Source organism: Lynx rufus, unplaced genomic scaffold, assembly GCF_022079265.1.
Source record: "Lynx rufus isolate CCGP_SWC_20201006 ecotype Redwood Valley unplaced genomic scaffold, mLynRuf1.p SCAF_13, whole genome shotgun sequence".
In the NCBI taxonomy this organism is placed as follows: domain Eukaryota; kingdom Metazoa; phylum Chordata; class Mammalia; order Carnivora; family Felidae; genus Lynx; species Lynx rufus.
In genome coordinates, this window is record NW_025814827.1 from 19,324,746 (window position 1) to 19,339,393 (window position 14,648).

Genomic DNA, 14,648 nt, shown 5'->3' on the forward strand with positions numbered 1-14,648 from the left:
CAGTAATCCACTAGTTTCAGGTTACAGCATATGGTAATTCAACTTCTCTATAAATGCTACGCTCACCACAAGTGTAGCTACCATCTGTCACCATACAACACTATTGTAATATCATTGACTATATTCTCTATGCTGTACCTTTTATTCCCATGACTTATTCCATCACTGGAAGCCAGGATCTCCACTCCCCTTCCCACATTTTCCCCATTCCCTACCACATTCACCTCCAGCAACTATCAGTTTGTTCTCTCTATAGGTCTCTTTGTGCTTTTTGCTTGTTTATTCATTTGTTTTGTTTTTTACATTCCACATATGAGTGAAATCATACAGTATTTGTCTTTTTGTATCTGACTTATTTCACTTAGTGTAATGCCCTTTAGGTCTATCCATGTTGTTATAAATGGTAAAATTTCATCCTTCTTTGTGGCTGTATAATATTGCAGTGTGTGTACACATATATACATACATATACATACACATGTATGTACATATATGTACAAGTTATATATATATGTACATATATAACTTCTTCATTATACACTTATATATTGATAGATATTTGGTTTGCTTCCATATAAATTTATGCCACAATGAACAAAGGGGTGCATATATCTTTTAGAACTTGTTTTCCTTTTCTTTGGGTAAATACCCAGTAGTGGAATTATTGGGTCATGTGATAATTCTATTCTTAATGTTTTGAGGAACCTACATACTGTTTTCCACAGTGGCCATGCTATTAACATTCTCACCAACAGTACACAAGGGTCCCTTTTTTTTTGTACATCCTCACCTTGTTCTTTCTTGTCTTTTTGATTTTAGCCATTATGACAGGATTTAAAGTGATCTCTCACTGTGTTGTTTTAATTTTAGTTAAAATACTTCAATATTGGTTTCAGGAGTAGAATTTAGTGATTCATCATTTACATACAACACCCAGGGCGCATCACAAATGCCCTCCTTAATACCTATCATCCATCTATCCCATCTCCCACCTATCTCTCTCCATCAACTCTCAGTTTGTTCTCTATCATTAAGAGTCTCTTGTGGTGTGTTTCCCTCTCTCCTCTCCCCCCCAATATATTCACCTATTTTGTTTCTTAAATTCTACATGAGTTAAATCCTATGGTATTTGTCTTTCTCTAATTGACTTATTTCACTCAGCATAATACACTCTAGCTCTATCTATCTTGCAAATGGCAAGATTTCATTGTGGTTTTGATTTGCATTGCCCTGATGATGAATGATGTTGAGCATCTTTTTATGTGACTGTTGGGCATCTGTATGTCTGCTTTGGAAAAATATCTTTTCAGGTCGTCTGCCCATTTTTTAATTGAAATGTTTGTGTTGAGTTGTGTAACTTCCTTATATATTTTGGATATTAGCCTTTTGTCAGATATATCATTTGTAAATATTTTTTCTCAATCAGTACATTGTCTTTATTGTTTTGTTGATGGTTTCCTTCACTGTGGAAAAGCTTTTTTTTTTAAGTTTATTTATTTTGAGAGAGAGAGTGCACGCATGAGCTTAGAAGAGGCAGAGGGAGAGGGAGAAAGAGAATCTCAAGCAGGCTCTGTACTGTCAGTGCAGATCCTGATGCGGGGCTTGATCTCATCAACTGTGAGATCATGACCTGAGCTGAAGTCAGGAGTTGGCCACTTAAGTGAATGAGCCACCAGGTGCCCCAAAAGCATTTTTTTTATTTCAAGTTTTTATTTAAATTTTAATTAGTTAACATATATGGTAAAATTGGTTTCAGGTGTAGAATTTTAGTGATTTCGTCCCTTACACATAACACCCAGTGCTCATCCCAAGAAGTGCCCTCCTTAATACCCATCACCCAATTAGCCCATCTCCGCCCACCTCCATCCATCAACCCTCAGTTTGTTCTCTATAGTTAAGTCTCTAATGGTTTGCTTCCCTCTCTCTGTTGTTTTTTTCTCCCTTCCCCTATGTTCATCTCTTTTGTTTCGTAAGTTCCATATGAGTGAAATCATATGGTATTTGTCTTTCTCTGACTTATTTCACTTAGCATAATACACTCTAGCTCCATCCACATCATTGCAAATGGCAAGATTTTGAGGGCTAAGTAATATTCCATATATATATGTATTTACATAAATATGTATATCAAAATATGGTATACACACACACACACACACACACACACCTTCTTTATTCATTAGTCGATGGACTTTTGGGCTCTATTATAATTTGGTTATTGCTGATAATGCTGCTATAAACATCAGGGTGCATGTGCCCCTTCAAATCTGTATTTTGGTATCCTTTGGGTAAATACCTAGTAGTGCAATTGCTGGACAGTAGGACAGTTCTATTTTTAACTTTTTGAGGAAACTCCATGCTGTTTTCCAGATGGCTGTACCAGTTTGCATTCCCACTAACATTGTAAGAAGGTTCTCCTTTCCACATCCTCGCCAACATCTGTTGTTTCTCGTGTTGTTAATTTCAGCCATGCTGACATGTGTGAGGTGGTATCTCATTGTGGTTTTGACTTCTATTTCCCTGATAATGAGTGATGTTGAGCATCTTTTCATGTGTCTGTTAGCCATCTGGAAGTCTTCTTTGGAAAAATGTCTATGTCTTCCCATTTCTTAAGTGCATTCTTTATTTTTTAGTTGTGAGTTTGATTCTTTATGGATTTTGGATACTAACCCTTTATCAGATATGTCATTTGCAAATATCTTCTGCTATTCCATAGGTTGTCTTTTAGTTTTGTTGATTGTTTCTGTTGCTGTGCAGAAGCTTTTTATCTTTATGAAGTCCCAGTAGTTTATTTTTGTTTTTGTTTCGCTTGCCTCCAGAGATGTGTCTAGTAAGGGGTTGCTATGGCCGAGGTCATAGAGTTTGCTGCCTATGTTTTCCTCTAGGATTTTGATTGTTTCCTGTCTCATATTTAGGTCTTTCATCATTTTTAATTTATTTTTGTGTATGGTGTGCAAAAGCTTTTTATTTTAATATAGTCCCAGTTGTTTATTTTTGCTTTTGTTTCCCTTGCCAAGGGAGACGTATCCAGAAAAACATTGTAACAGCCGATGTCAGAGATACTACTCTCTGTGTTCTCTTATGAGTTTTGTATGGTTTTGGGTCTCACAGTTAGGTCTTTAATCCATTTTGAGTTTATTTTTGTGTATGGTGTAAGAAAATGGTCCAGTTTCATTCTTTTGCATGTAGCTGTCCAGTTTTCCCAGCACCATTTATTGAAGAGGCTGTCTTTTCCCCATTGTATAGTTTTGCCAGTGTTCACTGTCATAGGTTAATTGACCATATAAGCAAGGGTTATTTCTAGTCTGCCTTTTCTGATCCATTGATTTATGTGTGTTGTGCCAGTACCATACCATTTTGATTACTACAGCCTTGTAGTATATCTTGCAATTGGGAATTCTGATACCTCCAGTTTTGTTCTTCTTTCTCAAGATTGCTTTGATTTTTCAGGGTCTTTTGTGGTTACCTTCTCTAAACTGTTGAAATGTAACTGGGTTTGGAGATAATGGGGGCTCATGCCCTTGGATTTCTCTCCCCTACCATGGACATTAATATGTCAAACCAAATCTTGAGCAATTCTAAAATGGTTTCTCCTTTTCAAAGTGGGTACAATATATTTGCCCCTACTATGTAATTACAAGTCAGTAGGTAGGAGCTATGTGTCAAAATATGGTGGTTTCTGGCAGTTTGGACCTCTATTTTTGATACCCGGTAAGCAGAGAAGGATGTGAGAATCAGTGAAATGAAAAGATAAATGAAACTTTAGTGTAGTCCTTCATTTAGGACAAACTGTACCAGCTTCTGCCAGTGATTCTAAGGTTACTAGTTTTTTCAGTCTTCTGGTCCTGATGGTGCTTGTTTATTATAAATTAAATATTCCAGACTTAATTCAATATTGCCAACAAAATGACAAAATAGAGCCCTAGTCTGGCATCAAAATCTTCTGCCTTCACTAATGGTCTTATTATTATTAATTTTTTTGCTTCACAATTTCATAAATATTTTGTTTCTTTTGATTCCTGTCTCTTGTTAATTCTTTCTTCAATCCATACAGAGTGGTTTTTTACTCTTATCTTGCCTAACTTTAGATCATACCTAAGTGTTTAGAAGTGGATAGATAATTTCATATGATAGCAAATAAGGCTGGTCCTAACAGGACTATACCAGCAATCAAAATAAATAATGTATTGTGTTTAAGAGTTGGGGGAAGTATGGCAGGGAAATCTCAAAATATGAAGGATATTTAAGTGGTAAAGTCTTTACGAGCCTGTGTGGTATATCAAATAAATTCTGGACAGTAAGGTTGACTCCCAACTCTACCCATGTCATTAATAATAACTAACATTTATTGAGCACATGTAATGTGCCAGACACTCTTCTTTTTTGTATTTATTGACTGATTTAATTCTCACAAATTAATGAGATATGTGCCAATTTTATGGATAATTTTATGGGTAAGACAGTTGAGGTACAGATACATAATTTGCTCAAGGTCACATAGCTTTCAAGTAGAGAGACTCCATTTAAATTATGGCAGTCTGTCTTCAGAGACCAAAGTAATAAGCACTGTACGCTATTGCTTCTCTGGTTGTACCTGTGGTTACACATGTAATTCCTGCTTTGTTTCTGATTGGCTGTGGAGCTACATGGGACTGAGCTTCAGTGTGTTTTCACAGGAGGGTAGGCAGCAACTGACACACTTGTAGCATTGATGTACTGTAGGCAATAGGACATTTCAGCAAACAATGGCCATAAATTGGTCTATTAGTAAGATTAATTTGGCAATGATACTCAGCATATTTAAGAGTGGAAAACATCCAGAGGCAGAGAGATCAGTTAAGCTTTTTCACTTTTCTTGGAATGATTATAAGGGAGCCTGATTCACAGGAAAGGAATTGGCTGTGAAGCAATGCAGTGGAAATTTGAAGTAGAGCCACCACTTTTAATCCCGGTTCTATTGCTTAATAGACTTATTTAGCATTTTTGGGCTTCAGATTTTTCTCATCTATAAGACAGGGACAGTTGTACAATCTCTTAGGGCTCAAGTCTAATTCTAATACACTGTGATATTTCTGAATTGAATTGTTGATTGATTGAAATAAACTAATAAAAATGGGGGTGGGGTAAAGCTCTGGATGATGACTCTGAGGTTATCTGTTTGGAAGTGATGGTTGGAATTTTTCTTCAAGGATGAAATAAATAACCCTGAGCAGTTCTGAGTGGTAAATATTTCCATCTGAATGTTTTGCAGGCATCACAAGTTCATTTTCCCCCCACAGTATATGTTGTTTCTCCACCTGAATTTCCTTTCTTGGTTAATAGTATTACCATTCTCTTGCCACTGAGGCAGACATATAGGTGGTCCTATTTACTCTACTCATTTATCTTTATCAAGTTGGTACTTATATTCTGTTGGTTTTTATTTTGTTTGTTGTCTCCCTAAACCTTCCTCTTCTTTATTGACACTACTGCTTTACTTGAAACAGGCATTAACTGTCTCTTCTCTGGACTTCCTGGGTGGAACCTATCCTCTCCTAATACTACCCTTTCTCTTTCTTTCTTAAAATGTTTATGTATTTTAATAGTAAAGGAGAAAGTAGAGGAGGGGGTATTTATTTTGAGAGGGGGGCAGGGAGAATCCCAAGCAGGCTCTCCACTCAGCATGGAGACCCACCCACATGGGGCTTGAGCTCACGACCACGAGATCATGACCTGAGCCAAAATCAATAGTCAGACACTCTTCTGAGCCATCCAGGCATCCCTACCCTTTGCATTTCTGATGCACAAATTTAATCATACTTTCCTGTTCGCCTGAAAATAAAGTTCTTAACATAAGCACTTTACCCAGGCAATCAACATCTTTCCTGAAGTTGTCCTTGCTAGTTCTTCAATTGTGTTTTTGACCCCTCTCCTTTGTTCCCTACATTTCAGGCTTATGAGACCACTCAGGTTCATGTATCATTGTCTTGTTTCATACTTCTTTTCTTTTGCATTGCCTTGAATCCCTTTCTCCTGCTTTGCTAACCCTTGCTCTTGCTGCAAAACCAGGTTTACTGTAGTATATTCATTGCTTCCTTGCATGTTCCCCTTCATAGTGGCTCAGTCCTTTGTACAGTCATTCCGTCATATAGATGTCTCTTTTTCAACAGTACATAAGCATTTGCTTCTATATGTTTCCTTTATGGTGATGGTGAATTCCTTGATAGGAGGGACTGTGTCTTTGGACTGGAACTCTTAGCACAGTACCTGATGCATGTGCAACCTAGTAAATGTTTAGCTCAGTTACCCTTTCTGCATATCTATTAACATCTCCCACAACATATGATCAGAAATGGTAGACTAGATGTTTTACTACAATTTATTAGTCTGGTGATTACTATCTTAAATCCAATCATGAGTGTCTAAGTCGAAGATCTTAAGAACTGATTGATTTTACTATTGGCTTTTACAACTTTTTAGCTTTTTTCATATGCTTACAAATATTCTGAAATTGAAGATTACATTTTAAAACTCAGCATTGAAATTTGGGGCTTTTAAATGTGATTAGAAGGAAAGAATGTAGCCTGGCTGAAATGAATCTGAACATTTTTCCCTTTATAGCTCTTCCCTTTAACCCGTGGTTATGTATATAGTATGAATGAAACCTGCAAAGAACACACTAATGTAATTGACCTGAAATATTTATTTTACATGTAGCCTTGGATTAGTTATGTGACCTGCAGAAAAATGCAAGAAGTGACATTTAGTTTACTTTAACCTTTAGAGAGAAAGGATTGTCTTTTATCAGAAAGATCTGTTTCAGCAAGTTCACATACAGAGGAAAAGTAACTTATTTGCAATCTTGATTTCTAATCATTGTTGAAATTGATCACCAGTCTTTCTGTTCTCTTTACACTGAAATCTTAGTGTTTGTTTTAAATGCTGTACTACATTTTTCTATAAAAAGTTATTGCAACATTCCCAGGTGAAAAGTGTAATTAACTTAAATAGCAGGTCTTTAGCTCAGAACTTTGAGCTTAGCAAATTTCACTGTCTTCTGCCAAGCAATTGAATATCTCAAATGATGACTATTTCAGCAGGTATCTTTAATGAATAAGAATTACAGGTAAGAACATTTTTTTTCTTTTCCAATAAATGTTAATGAGTTGCATTAAAATTTGTTAATCTTTTTAATTTGTTAATCTTAAAGTATGCTTTTGTAATTATAAAAATGTAGTGTACATTTTAGTGATGAATTTGTAACTCTGAAATTTTTTATAGTGTGCTTTTCTAATTTTTTAAATATTTTCTTAAGTATTTCGCTGGTTATTATAATTCTGTTCCATAAACAGAATTATCAGTATAGTTAAAATAAGATTGGGATCATAGACCTCTTACTGCTAATTATTTCAATAACTTACTTTGTTCTCATTTACTAGTTTCTTAGCCAGTAAAATGAAGCGTAATAAAAACCTCTGTCACTAACCTACCTTCCAGAGATAGTAGGAGGACCCAGTTTCCCCAAATGAAATGTCAGCAATAATAGTAACACATGCTTATTGGCTTTCATTTTAATTGTTGCATAAAATCGTTCATTAGAACAGCCATATGTGAAAATGATAAGCATAGTAAAGTTTCTTTTGTAAGAATGTAAGGTTGATCTTTGATAATATTTCAGTAATAAGCTGAGAAGGAAAATTCTTTTATAAAATATTTTTAAACTACTTTGTGAGTAGTTTGTTGCACGGCTTTTCAAACTGAGTTTAAAATATTAACTGCTTAGAAATAAAAATCAGTTGTAATATACAAATTTATTTTAAAGATTTTTAAAATTTATTTATTTTTGAGAGAGTATATGCACATGAGTGTGCTAAAGGGGGAGGGGCAGAGGGAAAAAGAGAGAATCCCAAGCAACGTGGACTCACTCTAATGAATGGTGTGATTATGACCTGAGCCAAAATTGAGAGTCAGACACTTAACCAACTGAGCCACCCAGGCATTCCTATTCAAATTTACTTTTAAATTTCATTAGTCTAATGTTTACTTTTTGTTTCTTCAGACTAAGGTCTCATATTTTCTTACTATTTTGTAGATATTATTCTTAAGACTAGCATTTTCCTGTATAAATCATTAAAGCAATGAAGTTAGACTAAACACTTGAAATTTCATCTGTATGAATATTGTTTTTCACAGTTAAACACTTTCAGGAATTACAAAATCTTTGACTCCCAAAATGATTGACATTTATGCATTTTGTCAATATTTCTGCAAGTTTTATTTGCTTAAATTTGTTTAGTAAATTAGTTATAAATTATTGTAATACACTACTAACATAGTAAAAGAACAAAAAAACATGCTCAATTTCCAATGGTTTGCAATCTCATGTAATAATTAAAATATAGATAAGTAATTTTACACAAATTATTGTTAATATCTAGTAAATTATTAGCCTTTATCAACCCACTTTTTTCAGTTTGACTACAGAGAATGGAGAAAGAAAAGGATGTATGTACACCAGCTGTATTTCACTAACCATGAGAGTAGCTTTTAGGATATTTGACATTTCTATCCTATTATATGTCTTCATTTGTGTACATGAAATTTAAGTCAGTATAACTGTTGCTTATGTTAAATGTATTAACCTTTTAGGTATAACTGTAAGCCTTCATAAAATAATGAATTCACCTTACTATGTATTAATGGCATTTTAGATCAGGTAGGCACTCAATTTATATGGTTTATAATTGAGTTTAATATATAATATCAGCAAATAACATTGAGTTATCAGCAGTTTGTAAAAGATCTTTTGGGAAAGCTAGCTTTTATATTAAATTATTTCAAAAGATTTTATAGATGGTATATGCCTTTCTGAATGTAATAAGTTACAATTAGTTTTTTATTTCTAGAAGCCAAGTTTAAAAATTTATAGTTACTATTTGAGCTATGCTTATGAAGGCTCTTAAGAGACTATATCCTTCAGAATTCTAAATTATTTCTGTGAGTTTGCCACTTTAATTATAATAGATACCAAAATAGCATTACATTGAATTTCATAATAGATAAAATTTCTCTTTCTCTTTTCTCCCTTTTTAAGCCCTATAATAGTAAATACTCATGCATATTTATATATGAGGCATAAAATGTGCTTTCATTTTTTAAATGAAAAGTAATTCCTTTTTTGAAATTGTTTTACTAATGTATTATGTCCTTTATTTATAATTGTATTTAACATAGAGAAAATTTCATAAGTGCTCTTAACTTTAGAAAAGAAGGAAATACATGTCTGTATTAATTTATTTAGCACATTTATTGAATCTGTTTATTTTGTGCATTTTATTTTTCCCTTAAAACATTTATAGAAGTCATTTACAAATCTACTTTAGTTTAGATTTACATTTTAATTATTTTAAACATGCAAAAAAGAACTGTCTCATATTTTTCCATTGTAAATATAAAATATTCAATACTTATTTTGTTTTCAAGATTAAAAAATGAAGCTCCCACTAAGGAACAAGAACCTGTGTCTGAGGTAAATTTTGTTTTATTTGTACTTTAAAGGTTTATACATTTGAAAGTATTATTGGTTTAATTTTTCAGACATTTCAATTCATTGTGTGTACATCAATAATTATTGGCATATGGCATATTATCAGGGAAAAAATTTTTGAGATTTGTTTTTTGTTTGTCTTTAGATAATAAAAATATGTAACTCTAATAAGGTGTTTTTGTTTTTACAAAGGCATCACATATTTCACTTGCCTGTTGTTTAGTTCAACTAGTGAGTTAATGGAGATAAATTTATGATATAAAAATCCTGAAATCAGTAAAACCTCAAAAGATTTGACACTTTGGAATACTAATCTTTCCAGATGATTATATTTTCTGGGATTTTTTAAAAGACTTAACTAGTTTTTAAAATAGAAGTATTTTATGTTTTAGCTACTTATTAAATGTGTTTTACCTATCTTAAACTGGTACTCTTAATATAACACTCAGGATTATCATATAAATGTTATTTACTAGGCAGTCTACTGGATGTGTATAGAAATAGTTTTGCTCAAGTACTTGTTCTTTTGATGTCATTATTTTTAATATTACAAAATATTACATGTCTCCTTCTGAGTGTAATGAAGTGAGGCAGGTTCAGCATTTATGTTTGGAACAGCATTTCTTGTCTTGTAGAGTTAGTGAGACCTAGACAGAATTAGCCGCCTTCTTCCAAGCAGCTTTCTTTTACACCACAGAAAGTTTCCTTCAGTTTGAAACGTTTTTAACTACAAATAAGTTTCATAGAAATGGGATTTTTTTGATTATATGATTATTCTTGAGTGAGTTTTGGTAGTTGTAGTTTTTAATGTTGAATTTTATGTTGAATGTGTAGAGTTGTTTGTACTATTTCCTTATTCTTTTAATGTCTGTAAGGTCTGCAGTGATAATCCTCTTGTTCATTCCTGATGTTAATAGTTTGTGAGTTCTTTTTTTTCTATTATTGCCATATATTTTACTTTTATATAGGTTATAAAGACAAAGTACAGTGTTACTGTTTTTGTTTTAGATAGTTATTTTTTTAGAGCAGTTAAAAATTCTAAAAAAAAGTTTCATATTCACCGCTGTTTTTACCATGCCCAATGCTCGTTGTTTCTTTGTTAGCTCCCCATTTCTGTCTAGTATCACATTCTTTTTGCATAAACAACTTCCTTTGATATATTTTATGTTGCAGATCTACTGGTAATTAATTCTTCTGTGCTTTTTTCATTTAAAAATATCTATATTTTTCATTTTTGAAAGATATTTTTTGGTGAGTGTAGAATCATTTTATTATCTCTTGGTTTACATATTTTCTGACAGAATGTCTTACTGAATTTTGATCTTTTATTTATATATATATATGTGTATATATATATGTATATATATGCGTATATATGTGTATATATATATGTATATATATGTGTGTGTGTGTGTGTGTATATATATATATATATATATATATATAAATTTTTTGGTTGTCCTTAAGATTTTATCTTTATTTTATCTATAGTTCTCATCAGTTTGAGCATGATGTATCTTATTCTGGATCGTACATATGTTTATTTATGTTTATCTAGTTGTTTTTTTATTTGGGACATTTACCCTGATTGGTGTTCTCTGAGCTGTCCTGTTTCTTCTACTTTTGGGGTTTCAATTTCCTCTGAGCTGTCCTGTATCTTCTACTTCAGTTTCCTAAATACTATACCATTTGATGTTTGTCCCTGTTCTTAGATGCCTTGTTTTAGTCTCCACCCTACCCCACACACACTTTTTTTTGTGTTTTAGTGTGGGTAGTTTCTACCTATTGACGTTTATTCAGTTTCACTGATTCACTTTTTCAGTGTATCAGGTCTGCTGATGAGCTCATCAAAGGTATTTTTCATCCCTGTCATTTGTTGTTGTAGTTGTTGTTTTCCTAGCATTTGCATTGATTTTTGCAGTTTCTGACCCTCTGCTAAAATTCCCATTCTGGTCATGCATGTTTTCCTCCTTTTTTACCAAAGGATTTAACATACTAATAATAGTAATTTAAAATTTTCTGTCTGATAGTTCCAATAGCTGGGTCATTTATAAGTCTGGTTCTACTGATTGCTTTGTCTCCTTACAGTCCATTTTTTCCCATTGCTTTTTTTTGGTGTTATATCATGTTTGGTTAAAAGCAAGAAATTATATCTAGGACTAAGATAAATAGTGTATATATATCTGAAAATAGGTGTACCTTTTCTTATGTTAAGTCATTACTATGGAATTTTGTTTCACTTAATAGTGATGAACTGGGTTGTAGCTTTCTTGTTGCCATGGTTACCCTTAACATACTACAGGTTCAATTCCTCTGCTATTTCTTTGTGCTTAGGGTGGGAGTTATATCACTGGAGGTTTTTTCCCTCAATATCCTTGTTTCACACTCAGCTTTAGTCCTGGTGACACTGAGTCTTAGAGGGTGTGTCTTTCTCTCTCTACACTGTTGCTTTTTTTCAGCAGTAGTGCTGTTGTTTGTTATTTGGTGTTTGCTAGCCTGGAGGTGGGTGGTGGGGCGTGGGGTGATGTTCTGTATTCTGGTTTTGCCTCACTCTTAAGATGGCTGTGTTCTGGGTCTTGAGATTAGGAATTTTTTCTTCCATCCCCTAGCCACAGTTGGTCTCTGTGCCGTGGGGACAACAGAGTTTGCCCATCTTCTTTCCAGTATGTAGAAGCATGAAGAAAATTTATGAATCCATATGAATATGAATCCATATTTTCATCATGTCATCTACTGATTCTTTTCTGATACATTCATACTTGACTAGAATAAATCTTTGAACTCTTACTTTCCTTTGATTGCCCTGTTTCATCTGTGTCAAATGAAACCAGCCTTTTATACATAAACCAAATTTCTTAAATTTATTTTTTGTTAAAAGAAAAAACCTTATACTAAAAATTCAGCAAGCCATCATCAGGGTTAAAGGCAGTCATATTGAATGGAAGGCTACATAGAACAATCTTGGTCCACGTATGTCTTTCAAGTATAATGTGATGTGGATAGTTCTTTGAATAGATGCAAGTATTTATTTTAGGTACACCTGTGATAGGATGGATAGGTTGAATTAATCTTCAAGATTTTGATTAGATGGTGTTATCATGCCCAGATAATATTTTCCTGGTATCACTCTTTTTCATTCTGTAGTTTTACATTTTCTCTTTGAAAGTTAGTTCCTTTCCTATACTAGATTATAGTTGGAATTATGATTTAGTGGCTTCTAACATAGCCTCTGTTACACAACTATTTGTATTCTGTATGCTCAACAGTCTACTGCTATTGATCTGTAACTGTATGTATACCATGAATCTTCCCCTCCAATTTGAGGGTTAGTGGAGTTTCATTATAATGTAGGTAGGGAGTAAGAAGAATCAGGTAGAGATGCCTTTTTTTTTCTAAGTTTTTATTTAAATTCCCGTTAGTTAACATATAGTATAATATTAGTTTCAGGTGTACAATATACTGATTCAACACTTCATACCACAACCAGTGATCATCACAGCAAGTGCACTCACTCCCTGTTCCCCATCACCTATTTTACCCATCCCCTCCACCTCCCTTCTGGTAACCATCAATTTGTTCTCTGTCGTTAAGAGTCTGTTTCTTGGTTTGCATATCTCTTCGTTTTCACTTTGCTCATTTCTTTTGTTTCCTAAATTCCATATATGAGTGAAATCATACTGTGTTGTCTTTCTCTGACTTATTTCGCTTAGCATAATATTCTCTAGCTCTGTCCATGCCATTGCAAATGACAAGAATTTCATTCTTTTTTTATGGCTGAGTAATACTACATCTTCTTTAAACATTCATCAGCCGATGGACATTTGGGCTGTTTCCATAATTTGGCTATTGTAGATAATGTAGATAATAACCCCAATCTTGAGATTGTATCCCTTTGAATTAGTATTTTGTATTCTTTGGTAAATACCTAGCAGTGCAATTGCTGGATGGTAGGGTAGTTCTGTTTTTAACTTTTTGAGAAACCTCCACACTGTTTTCCACAGTGGTTGCACCAGTTTGCATTTTCATCAATAGTGCAAGCCACATCTTCTCTAACACCTCATTTCTTGTGTTGTTGATTTGAGCCATTCTGACAGATAGGCAGTGATATCTCATTGTAGTTTTGTTCTGTATTTCCCTGATGATCAGTGAGGTTGAGCATCTTTTCATGTGTCTGTTGGCCATCTGTATGTCTTCTTTGGAAAAATATTTATTCTTGTCTTCTGCTCATTTTTGAAATGGGTGATTTGTTTTTTGGGTGTTAAGTTTTATAAGTTCTTTATAGATTTTCGATCCTAACCCTTTATTGGCTATGTCATTTGAAAATATCTTCTCCCATTCTGTAGGTTGTCTTTTAGTTTTGTTGATTGTTTCCTTAGCTGTACAGAAGATTTTTATTTTGATGAAGTCCCAGTAGTTTATTTTTGCTTTTGTTTCCCTTGCCTCAGGAGATCAATCTAGAAAGAAGTTGCTGAGGCTGATGTCAAAGAGGTTACTGCCTGTGTTCATGAGAATTTTTATTTTTTCCTGTATCACATAAAGTCTTTCATCCATTTTGAATTTATTTTTGTTTATGGTGTTTCTTAAGAAAGTGGTCCAGGTTCATTTTTTTCCATGTTGCTGTCCAGTTTTTCCAGCACCATTTGTTGAAGGGACTTTTTCCCATTGATTATTCTTTCCTGCTTTGTTGAAGAGTAATTAACCATATAGTTGTGGGTTCATTTCTGGTTTCTCTGTTCTATTCCATTGATCTATGTGTTTGTTTTTGTGCCAGTACCATATTGTCTTGGTCACTACAGCTTTATAATATAACTGGAAATCTGGCATTGTGATGCTTACAGCTTTGCTTTTCTTTTTAGGATTGCTTTGGCTATTCAGCATCTTTTGTGGTTCCATTCAAATTTTAGGATTGTTTGTTCTAGCTCTGAAAAATGCTGTTGGTATTTTATTAGAGATTGCACTAAATGTGTAGATTGCTTTGGGTAGTATTGACATTTTAACAGTATTTGTTCTTCCAATCCATGAGCATGGAATGTCTCTCCTTGTGTTTTTGTCATCTTCATTTTCTTTAATCAGCATTTTATAGTTTTCCGAGGACAGGTTTTTCACCTCTTTGGTTAGTTTT

At 33.5% G+C, this 14,648-nt stretch overlaps 1 protein-coding gene across 6 annotated transcripts in view; it reads left to right on the forward strand.

Annotated features, from left to right (window-relative positions):
* The window catches only part of ZNF280D (zinc finger protein 280D), a 141,359-nt gene that overhangs the window by 103,862 nt on the left and 22,849 nt on the right, over window positions 1-14,648 (forward strand). For all 6 annotated transcript variants that reach the window (XR_006961282.1, XM_047075067.1, XM_047075065.1 and 3 more), the window contains one exon: window positions 9,463-9,508. Coding sequence is in view for 5 of the 6 variants with exons in the window: in XM_047075067.1 (XP_046931023.1) it covers window positions 9,463-9,508 (46 nt within the window). In the remaining variant the exon portion in view is untranslated. The remainder of the gene's footprint in view (window positions 1-9,462; window positions 9,509-14,648) is intronic.